The sequence below is a fragment of the Puma concolor genome, chromosome E4 (genome assembly GCF_028749965.1).
Source record: "Puma concolor isolate L17-30 chromosome E4, mPumCon1.1.hap2, whole genome shotgun sequence".
Taxonomy (NCBI): domain Eukaryota; kingdom Metazoa; phylum Chordata; class Mammalia; order Carnivora; family Felidae; genus Puma; species Puma concolor.
This window is the reverse complement of record NC_141683.1, coordinates 19,383,099-19,407,503: the sequence shown is the minus strand read 5'-3', so window position 1 is coordinate 19,407,503 and position 24,405 is coordinate 19,383,099. Positions and strand designations below refer to the sequence as shown.

The following is a 24,405-nucleotide window of genomic DNA, read 5'->3' as shown; positions in this document are numbered from 1 at the left end:
ATTAAGAATATTGGTATCCACTTACTCATGTGCAAACCTATCCAGTTACAAAGTATCCATAGCTAATGATATCTAAAGCTATGAATCCACTTTTCTATACTTAATATATGATATGAAGTATTCCTGCATACAGTTCTGGGATATTTCTCAATTTTGTATTCCAAGTAACAAATCATGAATAACTAGTTGATGCTCCGTAATTGAAATAAACCCAATTATGATTCTCTAACAATTTATTTTCCCCTAAGATTGAAAGATAAAACAAATAGTCAACTCTTTTTAAAGAGTTGACTGGATTGCCAGGTATTTTTCATGAAATAAATGGTTTGTGTTGATTTTTAAAATGATTATTTTTAACCAAGAAAGTATAAATTCAGATATGGAAAAATGACATGTAACCTAAAAATGTAAGAAGTCTTATAGATTCTTACTCTTCCATATTCATTATTATTTCTTAAACATAATTTATACTCACACAATTTTAATTTTTATTAAATTTACAGTTGAAAGTGTATTTTCCCTCAGTGTGACCTATTTTTATTTAAAATTAATATTTTGAGAGTGTTTGTTTTAATGCCTAAACCCTAATTTACTCAGATATAGATGCCTTTGCAAGCACCCAAAGCATAACAAATTCCCTTTTATAGCTAATAAAGAAGTTTCCATGATATAGTTCTAGCAAATTAAATCTATAAAATACACATTTATTGATTAAATTAATAAATATGTTAACATTACATTCAAATGTATTGTAGTTCTCTGCTCTAAAAGAATTATTGTCTCATAATGGTGTGTTTCATTTAAATTCCATTATAGAGTTATGTGAAAGAATACTTATAGATAGACTTATTCTTCCTGATTTCTGTGAATATCAGCCAACCTCATCAGGATTGAGCTGTTTTTTATTAACTTTTCTGGAGTCTTGCATTTTGTTAATTTTAAAAGCTATCTCTAGAATATTGCACTATTAAAAAACAATCTTGCCTTGGGAAGAGCAGAATTGAGGAAGCTAGATTTTCAATGTCAAATAGTAGCCAGAATATAAGCACACTGCTACTTTATAGGTTCATTAAACACTCATTCTCACAACTGAAAAACATTTTCTTTAAAACATGCCAGATGATGTCCACAAATACAAGGTAGTTTGGAAAAGGTGATTAAATCAAACCAAAAATTACATTTAAAAAATCAAGCATGGGTTTAATCAAGTATCATATTACTGAATCCCATGTGTTGTATATAATGTGTTTTTTGTAATTTGTAATATCTTTGATAGGCACATCCTTTAAAGATACAAGTATATTTTAACAGCTTTCAGATATGCAACTTAATACTGTGTGCAGAAGCTTCTTCTGTTGTAGCTAAAGTAAATCTAGAACAAAATTAATTCAATCAGGAAGTCCTGGTGTAGATAATACATTTAAGTGTTTTTCATGTCTTTAGTATGGTAACATTTCTGATGGTTTGAAAAATCAGCCCTTTAAATGTATATAAAGAGATGATAGAACAGTCTTTTTCAGAAGTAAACAACTGTTAAATAATAATAAACACAATTGAAATTTTTAAAAGAAAATCATTAAAGGTTAAATAAATCTTACATCAAAGTTGTATAAAGTGATCTCTTTAGATAATTAACTCATGGTTTTCTCAACATTTTCTTATACCAAAGATATCAATATATAGACCAAGTCTAACTTACACAAAACATTTAAATTGAATGACTCAGGTTTACAAGTAATTGAATTTTTGATTATTCATTCTGACCTGTCACTAATATACAAAAACAAAGTTACAATATATTTTATCAATGTGATAAGTAGTATTTTGGAAATTACACTAGGGAATAATGTGGAAGACAAAAAGTTTCCAGAGAATGAAAATGATCTGCCAATTACCAATCAACAGCAGTAACAACTAGAAAGTATATATTTTTGTTCCATTTTACTAATTTCTGTCCAAATGGAGTTTTTAAACAACTTCTTAATTTTAAGTAAAAAAAAAAAAGCAATTATTATGGGGCGTGTGTTTTCCAATGTGTAAAATTTACTCTTTTGTACATGTCAAAAATTTTAACAATTACCCAAAAACAGTGTTTTCATTTTTACATTGTGAACTAAGAGAAGTGAATCCAGTCTTCTCTGTGAGTCGAAAGAAAATCCATAGTTAAGAAAAACAGGACTCCTGAGAAATTTCTTAAGGGTCACTCCACATATCTTAAATTTAAATTTAAAACTTCTTTTTTGACTAAAGGACTTGCTTTAAGTATCTTTCTCACCTTTGAGTGGAGATATAGCTTATGGATTTATAAACTTCTTTTTCTCCAACACACAGATTTTTGCAATGTATCACTCCTTTTTTTGAGAACTTTTAGATCAGGACAGATTATTGACATTTTAAATATGTAGCTATCTTTATATTTTGGTTAAAAGCATAACACTGATTATGTTTGACTAGTGACAAAACCATGAGGAAAAATAACTGAGGATCCGCGTTTCCTCTCAGAACTCTAGCAGGTTTTCATTTGTGTCTTTCATCCATCCATGAAATGAAGACATTTTACACTCATGCAAAAATAGGCCAGAATGAATAAGAAAGATCACTTATGTCATTATTACTTTTAAAACCTATCCCTGACTTCTGCTATTTAAGAAAATCAATTTTGATTTAGAGTAAGAATCAGCAACTTCATATAAATGGCTGTGATTAACTAGCAAAAATATTTCTTTCTTATCAATAATATTGAGTCCGTAAGACAAACAAGTTTTATCTAGCTTCACCTGATTCTTTCATGACAAAAGTGACAAAAATTTAGCATGCTTTACTATATTTTTTATATAGATTTCTAGAGGTCTAAACTGAAGATGAAAATTTATTGACTCAGGATTTGAAACTAACCAGTTGCTAACTGTTCATGAAAATTTATTTATTACTGGGGAACCTGGGTGGCTCAGTCAGTTAAGTGTCCAACTCTTGACTCCAGCTCAGTCATGGTCTCATGGTTCGTGAGTCCGAGGCCTGCATGGGGCTCTGCACTGACACTGAGGAGTCTTTTCGGGATTCTCTCTCTCTCCCTCTCTCTCTCTCTCTGCCCCTCCCCTGCTGACTCTCTCTCTCTCTCTCAAAAGAAATAAACTTTAAAAAAATTATTTATTACCAAATTTCATTCTCAGATAATTCCCATAACATTGATTCCTATGATTATTGTTTAGAAGGTAATTCTTGACAGGTTCAGACAACATGATTTAAAAAATTACGACCAGTGTGTACATAATGTGCTGGGTATAGCTAATACTCAATAGTTTCTATATATTAGACATAGTAATGTCTTATTTATGCTTTCTTACAATATCCTTCAAAATCTTGCTGTTTTTTAATATAAAAATTCTCTTCAAGAATATAAATTATTTTTTTCAAATAGATTTACTTTGCTTTTCTTTTGAAATTAATATCTTATGTTCCTTATAACTTTCTAAGTTTGAAGAGTTAAAGTAACATAGTGATAAGAATGGTCCTTGAAAATGTCTGATGTTTTCAAAATTGTATGTTGGGGGAAAATAAAACATATTGTTAGAAAAAAGCTTAATTAGACAAGCTGGAATATATTACCAACCAGGCAATATATGGCTAGCTACCATGTGAAAATATTGGCCATTCCAGCATTTCTGGCCATGAGGTAAGATGTGCATTCTTTGATTAGAAACATGGAGAGTCCTGACATGCTTTCTTAAATAAACATGTTTTTAATTTTTTTTTACATTTATTTATTTTTGAGAAACAGTGAGACAAAGCGTGAGCGGGGGAGGGGCAGAGAGCGAAGGAGACACAGAATCCGAAGCAGGCTTCAGGCTCTGAGCAAGACGCAAGGCTCGAACCCCCCAACCGTGAGATCATGACATGAGCCAAAGTCGTATGCTCAATCGACAGCCACCCAGGCGCCCCTGACGTGCTTTCTTAGATGGTAGTTCAGAAGGCACGGAGAACAGTAGATAAAAAAATTAACTACTTGATGTTGGATTGGTTTGCTTATTGTAGATCACCTCTTTTTATTGTTATTTTGGTTTTTTTAAAAATTATTTATTGGGGGCACATGGATGGTCAGCTGGTTGAGCGTTTTCTCTTGAGTTCAGCTCAGGTCATGATCTCACAGTTCATGGGTTCAAGCCCCATGTCGGGCTCTGTGCTGACTGCATGAAGCCTGGTTGGGGTTTCTCTCTCTCTCTCTGTCCATCCTCAACATGCTCTCTCTCTCCTACTCTCTCAAAAAATAAACAAAACAATTAAAAATTTATTGGATGTATGATCAGTGGTGTGCAATGGAGTGAACCTTGGGAATATAATAATGAAAAGATATAACAGTTGTTCATAAGATGTTTATAATTTTTATTTTTGCTCTGTGTAGTACACTTTGTTTTAATTAATGAACAAAGGCAAATTTAATGCTTGGCCACTATTTTTTTTTCACACATGTCCAATTTTGATATTATAAATACCATTCTCTTTGAGAAAAGAAGAGGGATGTCATATTTCTCAGGATAGAGATAGGTCAATAAAGAATGTATTTTCCATTCAGAGTTCTGAGGATAATTATTAAAGGCAAATGAAGGAACCAGGACAGTTCTGAAGGTAAAACCATAACAATTCTCAGAGTGATGACTTAGTTGATGTTTTATCACGGTTTGTTTTGTTTTGTTTTTAAATGTTAGCTTTTTTTTAAAATGGAAACATTTCCAATGTGTTATGCTTTTGTTTTTCAGTGACTAGAATAACGAAAAACGATTAACATTATAAGAATTTGCAAATTTAATTTTCTTATTCCATCATGTGTGTACTGAGGGCTTTCTCCACGCCATGTTATTTTGTTAGTGCTACAGATGCATTAGTGAATAAAAACAGATACCAATCCCTGCCTGGTGTTGCTTGCACTGGAATTGCAGTAAGTATTACATTATTACAGGAATTATTGAATAATTACAAGAATTATCCTGTGAATTTAGTAGTATCTGTAACCAAGACTAGAAGACAAGTTTAGGACTCCACTGGCAATATTTCTAACCATACGCTTCTAGGTTAAAAACACTTCAACATTTTCATTTCCTTACACAGGAATAAAAAGAAGCTGAAGATTATTATTTTGAAATTAAAAAAGAATTTCCTTTGGCTTAATAATCAGAACCTTTTTAAAAACTTTAACAATTTTATTGGACTTTCTTTGAAAATTCCTTAAATGTAGGGTACTTGTGCGGCTCAGTTGGTTAAGCATCCGACTCTTGATTTTGGCTCAGGTCACGATTTCATGGTTCAGGAGTTTGAGCCCTGCACCGGGCTTCTCACTGACAGTATGGAGCCTGCTTGGGATTGTCTCTCTGCCTTTCTCTCTGCCCCTCGCCCATGTGCAGGCACGTGTGTGTGCGCGCACGCATGCACGCGCTCTGTGTCTCGAAATAAATAAAAACTTAAAAAAAATGTTTTTAAGTTCCTTGAATGTAATGTTTACTTTGTGTATGACTTCAGAAGATACACTCCTATTTATGTTTCTTCATATAATAATTTCTAATTAAATAGCCTACTTTACCTTGTAGCACTGGTTAACTCCAAGATAAGTTTTGGTCCTATTATAGAACAATGGATTCATTGTTCATTTGGTTCCAAACTCCAGCGTTTCTACACTTCAACCCAGCATTATGTCTTACTCTTCGAATAAGTATAAATGCTTTTGTTGAAAGTCTAAGTTAGTATTATACTTTGTTTTTACCCAGGATCATTATTAAAAATTTTATTTTAATATTTCTAAAGCCTTTCAAAACTGTGACTCAGTCACAAAACTGTGACTGAGGTCATTGTCCATAGAGGTGAGGGAAAAATGTTTATTGTCCTTGTATTTCATAGTACTTACACATAGTCCTTTTTTAAAAATTATTTCCTCAAATTCTCTTTAAATTTGCCTTTATGTGACAAAAGTCTTTTACTGACCAGAATTGTTTTATCCAGGGTGCTTTATTACCAGACTGTGCCAGAAACAACAGAATTTTTTTCCTGGTTATAGTGACCATACTAAATACAAATGTCTGTAACCATGATTTCCATTCCATTTCTGTATGTACATGTAGATTATTTTAATCTTTATTTTTAATTAATTAATTAATTAATTAATTAATTAATTAATTTTAGTATTGACCATATCCCCTAGGTTGTACTTTTCATCCTTGTGACTTATTCACTCCATAGTTGGAAGCCTGTATCTCCCACTCCCTTTCAATCACCTTTTCCCCCACCCCAACCGTCAGTTTGTTTTCGGTCTTTGTGGATCTGTTTCTGCTTTTTTGTCTGAATGTTTTGCTTTGTTTTTTAGGTTCCATATGTAAATGAAATAATATTTGTTTTTCTCAGTCTGACTTATTTCACTTAGCATAACACCCTCTAGATCCATCCATGTTGTCATAAATGGGAATATCTCATTCTCTTTTATGACTGAGTAATATTCCATTGTGTATATATACCACGTCTTCTTCATCTATTCATCTGTGCGTGGACACTCAAAGCTATTGTAAATAGTGCTGCTGCAGACATAGGGGTGCATATATCTTTTCAAATTAGTGCTTTTCTTTTCTTTGGGTAAATAACCTGTAATGGCATTATTAGATCATATGGTATTTCTATTTTTAATTGTTTGAGGAGCTTTTATACTGTTTTCCACAGTGACTGCGATTTGCAGTCTCATCAACAGTGCATGAGGGTTCCTTGTTTTCTATATTCTGGCCCTGTCTTCTTTCTAGTCTTCTTGATTCTACTTATTCTGACAAGTATAAGGTAATATATCTCATTGTGGGATTGATTTGTATTTCCCTGATGGTTAGTCATACTGAACATCTTTTCATGTGTATGTTGGTCATCTGTATGTCTTCTTTGGAAAAAAATCTTTATTTTATTTTTTAAAAATTGTTGTTTATTTATTATAATGTCTATTTTATTTTTGAGAGAGAGAGAGAGAGAGAGAGAGAAGATATATGGGGAGGGGCAGAGAGAGAGGGAGACCCAGAATCTGAAGCAGGCTCCAGGCTCCAAGCTGTCAGCACAGAGCCTGACATGGGGCTCGAACTCACAAACAGTGAGTTCTTGACCTGAGCTGAAACCAAGAGTCAGATGCTTAACTGATTGAGTCACCCAGACTCCTCTGGAAAAAATATCTTTGTTTTAAGCTGTCTCCTCTTTTATTGTTTTGGTAATCAAAAATACTTATAATCAATTTTCAAAAGCATTTCTCATACTTTAACATTAGATCTTGCAATTTAAATATACTATTCTAAACGTCTTGCATCCGAAATTTATTCTCTATTCTTTTACCACTCTTTCCTTATGAACTAAAAAGAAATACAATCTGAATTTCACCAAGATGTGCTGTTATGTAATCAGTTACGTTGCAACACCAAGATACTTCACATTTAAAATACAAAAAATAAGCCAAATGACTCTTGAACTTTGGGCTTTTAGGAATTATGTCCCCTACGTGCTGGACAGATTTAAGGCACGGAACTCCCCTTCTCTTCAGTTTTTCTAATCAGCTCTACCATTAGGTAGTAGCATTTAACTTCTTCTTTATTGGTAGGACAAGATTGTATTGACAGGATCAAGCAGGAGATTAGTTCCCTCTGCAGTATATACTCCTCAGAGGAATGCTAACCCTCATTAGGATGGAAAACACTTAAAGCTGTAATTCAGAGGCACTGTATTGCCTGATCAGCGAAAATAAATAATGAGAAGGACCCTCTGGAATGTAGGTTTATCAGACTTAAACCACTGGAAAGATTCACTTCTCAGGCTAGTCTCAACCTCTACAACATGATTTAAAATGAGAAAGCTCAATTATTTAAAAAAATAAAGTGAAAAAATATAAAAATAAAGGATTACTAACAGATTAATATAATGACAATCTCTTTCTGGTTTAAGCAGACATAATGAAATAGCCTACAAACAAAAGAAAAAAATGGCATTCGGTGCATGTTCCAGAAATTTGCCATGTACATGACAGTTTGTTAAGCTTTAAGGGCCACAGGGATTACTAAAACATAATCTCTGCCAGCAAGACCTTCACAAACTTCATATGAACAAAGGTGGTAAAAAGGATAATAGTGGCATATTGTGAAATTTTAGAAGATTTATGAATGGAAATCCATCTAGTCTGTAGTTATTTTAATAATTTTAAAAACAACATATTTGAAAGGATTTAAAAGAGTTATTAACCCACCAGGAAAAATGTTTTTAGATTTTTCTTTTTTTAAAAAAAATTTAAATGTTTATTTATTTTTGAGAGAGAGAGAGAGAGAGAGAGAGCATGAGCACAGGACGGGCAGAGAGAGAGAGGGAGACGCAGAATCAAAAGCAGGCTTCAGGCTCTGAGTTGTTAGCACTGAGCCCAACATGGGGCTCAAACCCACAAGATGCGAGATAATGACCTAAGTCAAGTTGGATGCTTAACTGATTAGGCCATTCAGACGCCCCTGTTTTTAGATTTTTCTTAAAGTTCATTTATTTTGAGAGAGATAAAACGTGCACAAGTGGGGAACGGGCAGACAGAGAGGGAAAGAGAGAGAATCCCAAACAGGCTCCACACTGTCAACAAAGAACCCGATGCAGGGCTTGAACTCAAGGAACTGTGAGGTCATGACCTGAGCCAAAATTAGGAGTCAGGTGCTTAACCAACTGAGCTACCCAGGCATCCCCATTCATTTTTAAAATTCAAAAGGAATTGCTATTTCACATAAAGAACACATTCCATTTTTTTTTTTTTAAGTCGCTGATTGGATAACCTTAGGTGTCTGTGATGCCTAGAGTTATATGATATTTTTTTGCTTTGGGGATTATCACAACTTTTTGGCTTTTTATATATTTGTTTTACTTTTTGAGAGATATTGAAAGAATTATTAGTGCATAAAGAAAAGAAAAAAAAAACCTTTCATTATAATTTCCAGATATACCCAGTGACAAATTGCATGGCTAAAAGTCAGAATGACTTTTTCCCCCATTTCTACATGTTACTATTTACTTCAACAGGTGCACAAAGGCAGAGCAACTATTTCTCTATACTCCTGGTGGAGTGCAGGAAAGAGAGAGAGTGGCAAAATTTTGCCTACTTGTGTGGAAAAAGGCACGCATTATGTAATGTATGCAAGATTTTATATCTTGATGAATTTCTTGACATCTTTATAGAATAAAATGCCAAATTCTACTCCATTAGGCTATTTAAAAATTCATTACCTTTATATAAACAATGTGTAGATAAGGAAGAAGAATTTAAGGTCATTTGAGGTAAAAAATTATAGAACATAACTGGCATTTAACTAAAGCCGTAAATTAATACATCGTTACTAAAGTAATGATGTAAATCATTGAATAATGGAACTCTTATTCTTTTATTTATTTGACCATATACCATATATAGGTCATGAATATTCAAAGGTGAAAAGTGTATATGTATATGCAAATAGGAAGATGATGTGTTGTATTATCCATATCTTTGAATACGTTCACCAAATGTAATGCTTGAGTTTGCCATTTTAGAAAAGCAATGCCTTTGAAATGATTTTCCTCATAACTCATAATCTACCCTGCCAAATAATACTTTAAAATATATATTTTTAGTTGTAGTCTTGACTTTTCACACTATTATTCCTTAAAATAATACTTGTGAAAGATGATCCTAGTATTCATGTAATTATCTGGCATTTTTGACAACATAAGAAAACTTACCTTGGTTAAAAATCCATTATTGCATTTCAGAAAATATTAAAATCATCTCATAATTTTATTATGTCTCCATTTTGAGACACCAACTCTTTTTTTTTTCATTTTATTATAAAGCAATTTATAATAATATGGAGTCATTAAACCTACTGGATTAATCTTGCAATTTCTATGAAGAGCAAATAGGTAAATTAAATCACTCTGACCATGATTATACTTTTTAACCCAATAAATAGCACACATAATCTGAAAAAAAGTAGTTTTGTAATTTTTTATTTTATGGTACCTGTTTTTAAAGATATTAAACTGAATCACATTTAACTTTTATTTCATTTTCTATTTCCATTATTTATATTTTCCATTTAAAATTTGTATTTTGTTCAAAAGCATTTTATTAAGTGGTAACAAAATTCCTAATAAATAAATTTCAATCTGCAATCAGTTCCGATTAGGTTGTAGTGTGGTATCATAGGGAGAGCATGGTTTTCAATATGGGTTCAAGACTAATGCCATTCAGTCCTTGCTCTGTTGCATGTTTATTCACCTTGAACCTCAGTCATCTAAACAAGCTAATGGTGATATTAATATATACTGCATTGTGTTGCTATGAGGTGAAATACAGAAAAATTGGCAAATTGTTGGCATATCAAAAGAGCTTGATAAAGGTAATTTATTGGGAAGAAAATAATGTCATTTTCATCATCACTGTCTATTTTCCCCCCAATGAACTTTGGAAGGATTTGAGTTAAAGTTATCCCCAGTATATGACCTTTCAAATGGGGAGGAGCAAGCTATTCAACTGTTGTTTCTGTTATTAAATTCCAGAGTGACAACACAGTATAACATACATTATGCTTAATAATGAAAAGAGATCTATGTTTGACTTTACATTTGACCTTGTGTTCATTTGACCTATCTTTAGAAACTATGAATAACAAAATATAAATGACAGGATCCTAAGTTTTCCACAATTATATGCATGATCATTATATTCCCTTATAATTATACTTAAAGCTAATAATTAATGATAGTTTTACATCCTTGCTCTTAACAATTTTTGAATATTAAGAATGCTTTGCTTTGATACTACTTGAATGTGTCATTTACGTTTGTGATTTGGACATCTAAACCATTATGTCAGGACTCCTTTTCCCTCCTTTCTCAAGTATAAAACTATTGTCATCCTGTGTAGCTCAAATGCAAACTCCTTTGTAAAGCTTTCTTCTTTCCATATAGAATGAGTTTTTTTAATCTTGTCATCCATATCACCTTAATTACACCTCATTTTACTACTTACTTACTCACTATTTATTCATTCACTTAACCAATTCTTATTAAGAAACTTTATTTCAGGTACTTTGTTAACTGTACCTAGTTGTCATTAAAATAAGAACAATTATTGTCCCCTAAAACTAAGTCTGATTGAAGTCAGGGGAGATATGTAGCCAAACAGACAAAATATATGTATAAATATACAATATAAATGTGCTATATAGATGAAGTGATGGGATCATGAAGACCAAACAATCTCAAAGGATCACAGATAGCTTCATGGAGAAATGACAGTATAGTCTGAAATTCAAATATAGGTAAGGATTGGGCAGGTGAAGGGATTCAAGTAGAAATAATAGGTCAGGTAGAATAAACTGCATATGCAAAGATGCTGAAGAAAGGGAGAAAGGGAGATGAATTTGAGGAATAAAATTATGCTTGCAGCATGGTTGATGTTTGATTGATAACTGTAGTGTTATATATAGGGAGAAAATATGCAGAGGAAGAGTTAAGTAAGGAAAGATCATTTTAAAAATTATCTTGAAAAGTTTGGATGTTATCCAGAGGGTAAATGACACAAAATCATAAGTGGGGGTAAAAGAGTTGTAGGTTCAAACTTAACTTTATATCAAGATAACTCTGTAGTATAAAGAGCAAATTGGAGAGAGCCACATGGGCATTAGGAAGACCAGTTATGAAGCTATTGGAGCGACCCAGAATAGAAGCTATGGTGGTAGCATTGGGGGTACAGAATGACCCACTCAAGTCAAGTGCATGTGAATGAAAGTGATAGATTTGATTCTTGGGAAGAACTTGGGAATTGATTGGATACGTGCAATGAGTGAGAAGGTAGAGGAAAGTAAGATTTGGGGTTAAAGATTTGAGGATATGGAAGTATCGTTTATGAGATAAAGAAACCAGAAGGAGAAAAAAATGGAAAATGTTGATTTTTAGTTGACAGAGGTATTGGTTTCTAACAGAGACTACCCTACAGGCCATGTGTCCTTCCTTACATAAAGCTTTCTTCATTTGATTGTAAGTTTCTGAAGACCAAAGCAGCATTTTTAGTGATACCTGTGATCCAGCTTCATACCAAAATATATGAGGGTATTTTGCACATTGTAGATGATAAGTAATATTTACTTTTTTTATTGTGTGATTTCTTTGTTAGTAATTCTACCAAAAAGGAATATAAATAATTGCTATTTAGAAAGACTATTGAAAATTTACAGTTAAAAATATGTTAACTCTTCCATTATTTATTTACTTATACAGTGTTTAGTATATATTTACTTCAGAGCTAATGTTTGTTCAATATATAATAAAACACCATATATTATATGATCTATGGTAATATGATAATATGCTATATATTTTTATAGATTCTAGGAGTATTATATACAAATATATTTATTTTATAATAATAAAATGATTCTAATATTTATGCTTTTGTAGAATGTATTCCATTAAATTATTAAGGAAGAATGTGGTTTTTTAATAAATATAATCATTTGGGAATTAGAGACTTTATTTTGAAGACTTAACTTTTTATATTTAAAAATTCCAATAGTAGTGATTATGACTGTTAAGGAGCTATTTTATAGAGCAATGTAGCAGTTGCTGAAGATGAGGAATTTGGAAAATGGGTGCATGACCTGGAGCAAATCAGTTTTCCTTGGATCCTTGTTTCATACAAAAAAACATGTATAAGGGATTAAGAAAGAGAGAGAGAGTGTGTAGAATATGTGGTAAAATGTAAACAATTGGTAGATGTGACTGAATGATATATGTGTTTATTTTACTAGCCTCTCAACTTTCTGTGTGTTTTCAATTTTCAAAATAAAAAAAAAAAAGGAATCTCTTTGACACAATTATTTTCTGAAGCTTCTTTGCATATGCAAAATTGTAAATGGGTTTTATTCCCTGAGAAACTATTTTGAACATGTTAGCGAAAAATCAGTTCAAATGCAAACCTAAAAGAAGCAATTATATAGTATCCAATATTAATAGTTTAACAAATAGTAATAGTTAATATTCAGCATTCAACTAGACATTAAATAATGAGATAATGTGCTCTAAAAGATGAACCTCTATGACACGACCCTTCAGTCTAAAGGATATTAAGTCTAAGTCAGTAATTCATAATCTACTTTCTATCTCTGTAATTTCAGCTATACTGGAAATTCATTTTTAATATTATAGGAAATATTTCATACATTCCAATATTTTATGAATTTCAAATAATATGATATGTCATTATTTTGGATAAAAATAATGCATTGCCATCCTGCAATAGGATTAAGAAGAGCTAATGATGGGGAATACTTATTATATACTAGAATACATACTATATATATTATGTTACATATTCTGTTATCATTTATGTATTTATTACATGCTTTAGTGTTTATTACTATATATGTAACATCCTTTGGTGTGCTTCTTCTGCATAGACTTTTTGGGTATTTGCAAGTAATAAACTTGTGTCATTTGGTAATGCTCCCACTGAATTTTATTTTGTGAGAATTGATTATGACAGAAGGCCATGTACTAAATATCTATTTTTTAAACAATATGATACTTCAATATTTACTGCTTCCTCTTAATTTTTGAAAATAAAAAACTTGATCAGTGCGATTTTTATTTGAATATCACTTTTTAAATATGAACTCATGTTTTTTTTGCCTTGTTTTTAATGTTTTGTTGTTTTTTGTTCTTCATAAAATACACCCTCACATGTTTCAGAACATGCTGTGCATTGACATTGTCATTTCCTTAGTTGGCCTCTTAGATACTTAGTTAGAAATAGTAAATTCAAGATAATTTTGTCATTTCCTCACAATCCAGAGGGTGACATTGGCAAATTCCCTTCTCAGTTTAATAATTCTTTCTTTCATTGGACCTCATGATTTCCCTTCCTTAGTAACACCTATAAATACAGCTGTTTACTTCAGTAGTAACTTCCAAGTAACTTCAAGAGAACCCTACCCAATACTTTTGAAATTGGCACTCTATATCATAAAGGCATCTCTCACACAAGGACAAATATGGTTATTAATCCGAATCAAATAAAGGAACAAATGCAGGCCATTTGGTAATAATTTAAAATTTACAAATGTGCATTTACCTGCTTTTATGACAAACTAGGTGAACGAAGTATTTTTTTTTAAGTGAACATTGAGTCTAATGGCCACTTGTCCTAAGAATCTTTGGAAGCATACACCTTGCCTTAATGTATTCTGACACTACTTTTCTCTCTGCTTTTTAACTCTTAAAGGTGATTTCTCAAAGGTGACTTCAGTGGAAATGTTGGATATCATAGTTTGGTTATTGTTCATCTCTTTAAAAAGACCTTATAATTATGATTTCAAGAGATTCCCCAAATTAATATAAATTTGGACGGGATTGATTCTCTCATTATCCCAGCGCTAATGAACTTTCTTTCAGAAAAACTCACTTTCAAACAGAAGTGGGAGCATGTACCCAAATTAGAGAAGTAGAAGAAACAGAAATAATTAAAACATAATACTAACATTTTTAGGTAGTTCTCCTACACACAATTTAAGAGAATCTTTCCATTTTTCTCTGTGTTAAGATTATGAAATATCACAACCATGAAACATCTTCAACACACTTGGTAAAGAAAAGAATAAAAACAGTGGTTCTGGCTAATTAAATATTGGAGAACTATAGAATTTTAGAGACCTTAAATGCCAGGTCAATTATATGCTACTTTCTTTTGTAAGTTTGTTTGTTTGTTTGCTTGTTTGTTTAGAGAGCACATATTTCTGCACAGGGGAGGGGCAGAGATAGAAGGGGAGAGAGAGAATCCTAAGCAGGCTCCACGCTGTCAGTGCAAAGCCTGACATGGGGCTCAGTTCCACAAACCATGAGATCATGACCTGAGCCAAAATCAAGAGTCGACTGCTTAACTGAGCCACCCGGGTGCTCTCCTATACTACTTTCTTACAAACTCATGTGCTGGAACATAAAGAGTTGGCTTAATTTTATGGTATATAATTACACAGTTTCATATTAGTATTAAATGTACCTTGAAGCACTCCTAAGCTCCTCCCAACTTCCTAGGCACTATTCTAGGTCTTTATGTAAGAAAATATGACTTTTTTGTAGTGTAGTGATGATTAAATGTTTCTTATTTAAATGTATTAGATCAACAGAATGAAAATACGTGTTTTTTTTTTTAATTTTTTTTTTCAACGTTTATTTATTTTTTTTGGGACAGAGAGAGACAGAGCATGAACGGGGGAGGGGCAGAGAGAGAGGGAGACACAGAATCGGAAACAGGCTCCAGGCTCTGAGCCATCAGCCCAGAGCCTGACGCGGGGCTCGAACTCACGGACTGCGAGATCGTGACCTGGCTGAAGTCGGACGCTTAACCGACTGCGCCACCCAGGCGCCCCGAAAATACGTGTTTAACTGGGGCGCCTGGCTGGTTCAATAGAAAGAACGTGTGACTTTTGATTCTGGGGTCGTGAGTTCGAGCCCTATGTTGGGTGTAGAAATTTCTTAAAATAAATAAAATTTAAAAAAATATGTATTAACAAAGATAAATATTTATTAGTAATAATAGGATTATACTATACCATTACACATAGTAAGAATCCTCAGTTTATGAATATAAATGAAATGTATTAATTTTAAGAAAAGTGGTATAGTTCTTACAGAAGAAACAATATAATTAAAAGTTATGTATTGAATCATTTGACAGTGTTACATTTATACAAGTAATTGATGGCGATCTAGAAACTCTCAACTTATATTCCAAAATCTGTCTATTATATGATATTATTCTTCATTGTGAAAAATACTTTTTTAAATGTCTTTACTTATCAGATTTCCTATGTTGTTTACAAAAGAGGGCATTGTTTAATAATGACAGCGGAGAACTCACATCATTGGGGCAACTCGTATAGTATGTGGGCATTGTCTTTCTAATTGTATAGTGTGTATGACTGAGAATCTGATGACCTAGGTCAGTCATATTGCATCACTGTTTGAGATACTTTATAGTTGTAAAATTATTGTTCTATACCTTTCACGTATAAATAGTGTATGATTAAATTGTGAATTATAGAGTCATAACTAGAAAGCAAATTAAAAATATCAATCACCCTATCCAAACACCAGAGAAATATGGTAACTATTATAATTAAAATATTTTATTTAATACTGTGCATTTTGATCACTTTCTAAAGAGATTTTCCTGACTAAAAACTCTCGCAATCAAAATGTTTTCATTAGTCAGATTTATATATTGCATAGTTCTAGGTGGCATAAATAATGATATTGGAAAAGATTGGTGAAGGTTGGAAAGTACAATTGAATTCAAATATTTGTAGAATATTTTGTGTAACATATAGACATTGCATTCACTGCTCTGTGTGAAGTCCTCTATACTCTCCCATACCAGGATTGCACCTCTGGGTACTTTATTTTTGAATGCTTCTAATATTAATGTATGTGATTTCATAGTTTACGTATAATCTGCATTTGTCTCTTTCTGTGTGTATATGAATTTTGCAGATATGCCTGTTTATCTGAAGAATAAGACACAGATGCACATTTACATGTTTTTAAGGTCCTAGAACTAGTTTCATTATAATTCTGCTTAAATAATGAGAGAAGTTTGTCCATAATAGAATAATGGGAAAAAAAGTCTGAGAAAACACACACACCTCCCCTTCCATCCATCACCCCTGTACATCCATCCATCCATCCATCCATCCATCCATCCATCCATCTATATATAGAAATAGATAGATGATAGACATATATATATAAACACAGTAATTTATTTATGTATTCTTAAGTGCACGATTTTATTCCATTTAGTCTCTATATTATGAAAATAACTACCTGAATATCTTTGATCCATTTCTTAAAGATTATTCTAAAACAACTAAAATAAACAATAAAATACACCTAACATTAAAATTTATAACATAACGTATGGAATAATTAAACATATCAACATTTCCCTTGAAAGTGACCATTGTTATAAACACTTAAGCAGAAAAGAAGTATTCGTCAAAACTTCTGATCGTGGCTGTATGACACTGTCATGACCAAGTTTGTTATGACTCAGTGACTGATTTTCCAGTAAATGCAAAAGGACACAAAGTCTGCAGGCCACACAGCTTTGGAAAAGAAAAAAGAAATCATTTTGTTTTACTTATTATTTACTTCTGCTATCATCTATTTCAAACAATGATATTAGATTAAAAAAAACAAAAGAATTTGCCACCTCAGCACCTTAACTGCTAGAACAGAATCTTCTAGGGGCTAACTAATTGCCTGTGTATTTTGTCTAGGTGTTGAGGGAAAGCTAAGAGAATGAAGGCTCTAAATCCCCAGTGGAAGCATGATATGGCGGAGCAGAGCTGGTGCTGAATTGTTCTCTCTGATGGCTCTATGGGAGTGGATAGCCTTGAGTCTTCATTGCTGGGTTTTAGCGGTTGCTGCTGTTTCGGATCAGCATGCCACAAGCCCCTTCGACTGGCTCCTCTCTGATAAGGGACCCTTCCATCGCTCACAGGAATACACAGATTTTGTGGACAGAAGCCGGCAGGGATTTAGCACAAGATACAAGATATACAGGTATGAAGCAAAGGGAAAGCAATTATAGAGATATCTTCCTTGAAGGTTGTGTATGACTAAGTTTCTCTAAGGGAAAGTTTCAGATGGGAAAGGGTAATTCTCAGAAGGGTTATTATTTACTATTCACAATAGTACTGTTTTCTGGTTATTTAAAAGTATTTCTTGTACATGCAATACATATATATTGTATATTCCAATATATATAAATTTCAATTAACTTTGAAGCTGAGTTTATCATTTTAAATAGCCAAAATTTTAAGTGAATTTTCTTGAGATTCCTTTCTACCTCATACCATGCTATGTTACCTTTTTTAGCTTAAGTAGAAATGGTGTCTTCTAGTTGCTGAGAAGTTGAGTCTCCTGATCCTTTTTTCCCTTAAAGGTAATTGTGCATTCAGAAGCTGGAGAAAATGGCAATGGGCTAAAAAGAAGTAGCAGATAAATGTGACATGATAGCAAAGGCCAAGAAAAAGGAAGGGATGGAGATATATGGCCTTTTCTTTTACCCTTGTTATATATTTGAATATAAATAAGTTACACAAAAGGAGTCATATATTAAATCCAACACACTGCCTGCTTCCCCCAAAACCAGTGAATCCATTAAGTAGAGGAGTGTACAAATGATTGCCTGAATGGATTAGATTGTATTGATCTTTGCCATAAAGAATGTTTTATGTAAGGTTATCAGTTTGGTTTGTTTCTTCATGATTGAAATTTACAATTCCCAGCAGCTGGTTTAGCATTTATGCAGAAGCAAAATTTAATATTGTATTTTTGTGTCTGATTCTATGTAGATACTATTATATAAATATTTTATTTTATGTTGTATGTGCACCAGAGGGCACTGTGCTTCTGGTCTGTATGTAGTCTATTATACATCATTGCGAGAAATTTATAAATCCTATCAGTAATGCATATTTACAGAACAGACTGAAGGTACTGAACAAGTTTCATGAAATCACACTGTTCCCTGTGTTTGGATGCACGTGCGTGCACATGCTTTTGTTTAATAAGAAATCGCTTAGTCCAGGCAGCCAGGGCGCATTCACAAGTCTGCAAAAAGACTTATTCTATTTTAAAAAAATGACATGATAAGTATTAAAGATTTTCTTTCTGAAATGCAGCAGGAAACAGTCAATATAATAAAATTCCAGCTTTATTCTTTTTACATGTGTTTGTTGGTTTAGCCAGATTTCCTTTACAAATTGTGTGAAGCTACTTGAACTTAAGATTGTAAGAATGTCTAATATTTCAGCATTCTGCACGAGGATTTTTAACAGTCTGTCAAACCAACTAACCCAGAGCATGTCTTCATGATTTATTGGCATCTGTATTGGGAGGTCTGAGGTGTTGACTAGTGTGTGATTGTTTGGCTCAGCTTATTGGTCGATCAGCTGTGAGTTGGAAACATGGCCTGACATGTCTTTAGAGGTTCTAAGTTCAATGAAAGAGACACTATTTGGATCACCACAGTGAAAGGTAATGAAAAACAGTGCCTTGGGATGTGTTTGCAAGGCTCATATATACCCTTTTATCTTCATGGAACTGTATTCTTAAAGACCTCCTTTAGCCCTATGCTCCTCATCCTTCCTATGTCTTTATCTGTGTGGCTTGAATAAACATGTATGGGAATTGTTTATTTATAAACAGTGTAATACAGTGTCCCTTTCCCCCAGCCCAGACAAGGCTATAACTTCTTATGTTACCTTTGAAACCTTGCCTAATGATATTCGTTGATGGTTGATATGTAATGAACAGTGTAATATATTTATAAGGATTACTTTTGTTTTGGAACAGTGAGATATTTCATTTATCCAATTAGTATTTATCTAAATTTCAGATAATTCTATCCAACTGTGCATCTAATGTAATGGATCTGCACTGTTCCTTGTGAAGTTAAGCTTGTTTTTGAGATATTAGAGAATCTCAAATAGAAGGATTAGAATGACTTTTTGTTATTGTTGTTTTTACTTTAAAAAGTATTTGTCTTAAAAGCTAATTATTAGAGACTTTGTCTTTTATAAATATTTGTCTTGAAATACAGAATTTAAGGCACATACGTGGAAAATTAACATTTCTTATATTAAGCACTAGATTAATCATTCTAAAAAGACCAATTTCAAAGAATGATCAGCCAAATTTTACTATGTTTATTATTACTGTCATAAGCTCCTTCATGCAGGGTACTGCACTGATATAGTTTCTGCAAGGTATTAGTTCTAAATGTAAAACATATTAACCTATTAAAAGAATTAGGTCAGATCTTTTTCAGTTATCTTCATTTTATATCCTTCTCCAGCAGCATACTTTTCTTTTCACCTCAAAAATAAAACAGCAAGATCATAACCATTAAACATTACTAAGATCACAGTCAAGGCTTAAAGAAGAAAAAAGTGCCATGATTTTTTTGACAAAATACATTTTTGTCAACTAATGAGGCCCATATTTGTATTTTTAAATTAAAGTGTATTATAAAGAAATTTTAGATTTTTGCTCTGGAATAACACAATCAATTAAAAATGGTTATTTTATCAGTAGATCGTTGAATTGGAGGATATAGAATTAACTTGCTAACACTTAACTTACCTGGTTAACATTAATAGTTGGGTGTTTAGCCATCTTTCCCTCTTAGTTGAAGATTGATAATAGAACCTAAGCATAGGCATTTTAAGTGTCCTCAGTTTTAGAAAAAGGATTATGCTTGGAGAAATTTTGTGTGCTACAAGGCATAGAATAGGAGCACACTTGATGCCTTAATCAGTTGGAAGCTTGTGATTGGTTACTATGCTCTAGAACCGCCCATAAGCAGTAAGCCACCAGCAAATGCATAATTTCTTTCAGTCCTGCAGATCCATCCTTCCTTCCTTCCTTCCTTCCTTCCTTCCTTCCTTCCTTCCTTCCTTCCTTCCTTCCTTCCTTCCTTTGTTTCTTTTTTTCTTAAGAGAGTGAAAGTGCAAGTGGGATGGGGAAGAGGAAGAAGAGAGATAATTTTTTTTAATGTTTATTTATTTTGCGAAAGTGCAAACATGAGTGGGGGAAGGGCAGAGAAAGAAAGGGAGAGAGAGGATCTTAAGCAGGCTCCACACCCAGTACGGAGCCCTACACAGGGCTCAATCTCCCCACCAGATCATGACCTGGGCTGAAATCAAGAGTGCAACGCTTAATCGACTGAGCCACCCAGGTGCCCCTTTTATTCTTTTAATAAATTATAAGAGTTCCAGACAAGGGACTCACTTTTAGCAACTCAAACTTAGAATTATCTTGAATCACAGCTATAAGTTCTATGGTCATAGGAAGGTGAATTTTATTTCCATAAAAGAGACATTTCGCATATGTAGATCTTCAGATATGGTGATACAAAACAAAAACCTATAAAATCCTTTCTTTGCTTTACCAAGCTTCTACCATTCTTTGTTTAAGCATATGTGCAGGTAACATTAAGGAAAATAATGTTGCTTTTCTTAAAATCTTCCAAGATAATATAAAGATATGACATATTACCACAACTTAGTTTACTTCCTCAAAGCAGTCTTTCAAAACAAAATTTGAATGAGAATAGGAAACAATTGAAATAAATGTTAAATGTTGTGCCTTATTGGTCTTGGTGGTCATATTCTCTGAAAAAAATGTACTTAAAAAATGGTGTGCAAAGGAGAAGATAGTCTAGAAAATAAACAAATGTATGGACATTTTATATATGATAGGGGTATATGAAATTGTATATGGGAAAGGGTGAGCTTATGAGTAAATGGTGTGCAATTTGAGTATCCATATGAGGTAAGCAGAAATCACATTCCTTCCTCTTCTGATATATACAAATCCACTTTAAATGGAATAAAGATCTAAATAGGAAAGGCAAAAATGTTAACTTTTTAGAAGAAAACAGAGGAAAATACTTTCATGATGTTGGGGTTTGTAAGGGTTTCTTCATCAGGCATTAAACATTGCACATCAACAAATATTGATCAATTCAGGTATATTGACATATATATATATGTGTGTATATATATATATATATATATATATACATAAGTACACACACACACACACACACACACACACACACACACACTAACAGGAATCTGGCCACTGGTAGCAGCATGGATGAATCTCCAAAACAGAATATTAAGTGAAAGAAACTAACACAGGAAAATTTGCACACAGTATGATTCTGTTATATGAAATTCACAAAACTAAATTGTACTGTTTGGAGATGCACACCTGAAGATAGTGGGCAAACTTAAAGAAAAGCAAGGAAATTACTAAAACAAAAATCAATATAACAGTTATTTCTATGAGGATGTAAGAAGGATGGAATTTTTAGGGCAGAATATGAAGGATTTTTAAGGTAATGACAACACTCAATTCCATAAAGTGGATGGTTGTTGCACTGGTGTTCTTTAGATTCTAAATATTTGTTTTAGGGGTGCCTGGGTGACTGAGTCAGTTAAGTGTCTGACTTTGGCTCAGGTCATGATCTCATGGTTTGTGAGTTCAAGCCCCACATCAGGCTCTGTGCTGACAGCTCAGAGCCTGGAGCCAGTTTCAGATTCTTTGTCTCCCTTTCTCTGCCCCTCTCCTGCTTGCACCCTGTCTCTCTCAAAAATAAATAAATAATAAAAATGGAAAGAAAGAAAGAAAGAAAGAAAGAAAGAAAGAAAGAAAGAAAGAAAGATTTTAGACTTTTAATATAGCATTTTATATTTCACAATATAAAAAATTTTAATAGTAGTATTGTGTCAGCTTTGAATTGAAAGATTGAAGTCTTCAAATTAAGTAGATTAATTCTTCCTTTTGAATCACCCCCAAGTTCAATATTTACTATTAAAGCTTATTAAGCTCTTATAAATTCTATAGAAACGTTTAATGATATGAGCAATATATGCTCCATTATAGTTTAGTATCTATACATGCATTAATATGCAAAAATAAAATTTTTCTTGTTGATTTTTGTTTACAAAAACCTTCCATAATTTTTATATGTGAGTTTTACTATAGCCTTTCATTGATGGGATTATTACATAAATTTCAAAAAGCCAACATATAGATATTTTAAATAATATGTCTATAAACAACAAACATTAAAAGAACTTATATTTCTAATTCAAATTAATGACTATTTTACCACAATTAAAAAAAAACAAAAGCCCCCATAGATGACTAAATCTTTCTGCTGTTCAAAACCCAACTCCATTGCACCACTCTTGTCTTTGTGTTCATGCGTATTAGTTTTGCTCAGTAAATATATCCTTCTATCTAATATACATTCTCTGTTGCCAGAGGCCTAACAAAATTGTGTTAGACTGTTGCATTTAAGGTTCCCAATATATCAGGCCTCCCCATCTCAACAACCTTATGTATTACCTCCATCCCTGACTTGGGCTTGGGCAGCCACATTGCCTCAGTGAATGGGACATCAGCAAATATGATGCAGGCAGTATCTTATGAAGTGCTGGTGCACTGGGCTTGCCCTGAATCTTACCTGCAACTACTCTGTGAAGACGTTCAGTCTAGACCAGTAGAAGAGCTGAGGACACATGGAGCAGCTGTTGCTGCTCTCTGGACCTGATAGCCATCATATGAGTGACCCTAGGCATACCAGGAGAACCTTCTAGCTGGGCTCAGCCAATATTGTTTATTCATTCACAGAATAATTAACAGCAACAGCAAAGTCTTGTTTTAGGCCTCTAAGTTTACAGAAGGTTTCCACGTATTATATGTAACTGATAAAAGTATTCTTCATCAGGAATACAGATTGGACAGGTATTTATTAATGGTGTCATAAGTAATATGAAATGGTAAAGATAACATTTATCATAAAGAGCTTTTTTATTTAAGGATGCATACATTTTTTAAATAGAAACTAAGGGGGTTTGGGCTTAAAATCTCTCCTATCCAAACAGCAATTCCTACACAATCACTTTAAATTTCCTACTAAAATACTATGAATCTATGAAAGGGAGTGGATTTTGGAGGAGAATGAAAACTCATAAGAACACAGGATTTGAGATTGATACACATTGTATCGGACTATGAAAGGCATTTCAATAGTCATAAGAATAAGTGATTAGCAAACATACTTAAATGCTTAAGACAGATTAAGCCAAATAGTCTTGACACAGGTGATACCTTAAATACAGTTGGGAACTACATCATTATCACTACCTACTCAGAAGCCTGGATTTGGCACCTAGGTAAAACTATGCAGCCCTCTCTCAACTGCAAGACTCTGTTTTGTGATATAACCAAGTACACATAATTAATTTCTCTATTTTTTTTCAAGTTTTTATTTAAATTCCAGTTAGTTAACATACAATGTAGTATTAGTTTTAGGTGTAGAATTTAGTGATTCAACCCTTACATGATTTCTCTCTTTCTTACCATGCTTGGAGATGGTAGTTCCTAAGAATAATACTATAGGTAGAGAGTTGCCAGTTGAGTAGGACCCATACAATATGTGGGGCATACGTACACTAAAAAAAAAATAATTGTTTATTTAAACTATAATTTGATTGCTTGTCATGTATTTTATCTGTTCTATCTGGTAACTCTATGAGGGGAAGTGATTACTGACTTTGATGATGTTGTATCAATGACAAGGACTCTCAGAAGTAAATTAGGAATAAGAAAAGAATATAATCAATAGAGTTTCTCATGGACGTTTTTTTGTTCACCCTGTCAGAGAAATTAATGTCAGGGTAACTACTGCATTCGATGAAGATAGCCACACACTGACAGTTAAGCCCAAACCTCTACACATCTTCAGCAAACCAAAGA

The 24,405-nt window shown here is 32.8% G+C and overlaps 1 protein-coding gene across 3 annotated transcripts in view; it reads left to right on the top strand.

Moving 5' to 3' along the window:
- The window catches only part of BRINP3 (BMP/retinoic acid inducible neural specific 3), a 416,023-nt gene that overhangs the window by 7,162 nt on the left and 384,456 nt on the right, over positions 1 to 24,405 (top strand). For all 3 annotated transcript variants that reach the window (XM_025927773.2, XM_086694879.1, XM_086694878.1), the window contains exon 2: positions 17,343 to 17,628. In XM_025927773.2, the coding sequence (XP_025783558.1) occupies positions 17,393 to 17,628 (236 nt within the window). In that variant the 5' untranslated portion in view covers positions 17,343 to 17,392. The remainder of the gene's footprint in view (positions 1 to 17,342; positions 17,629 to 24,405) is intronic.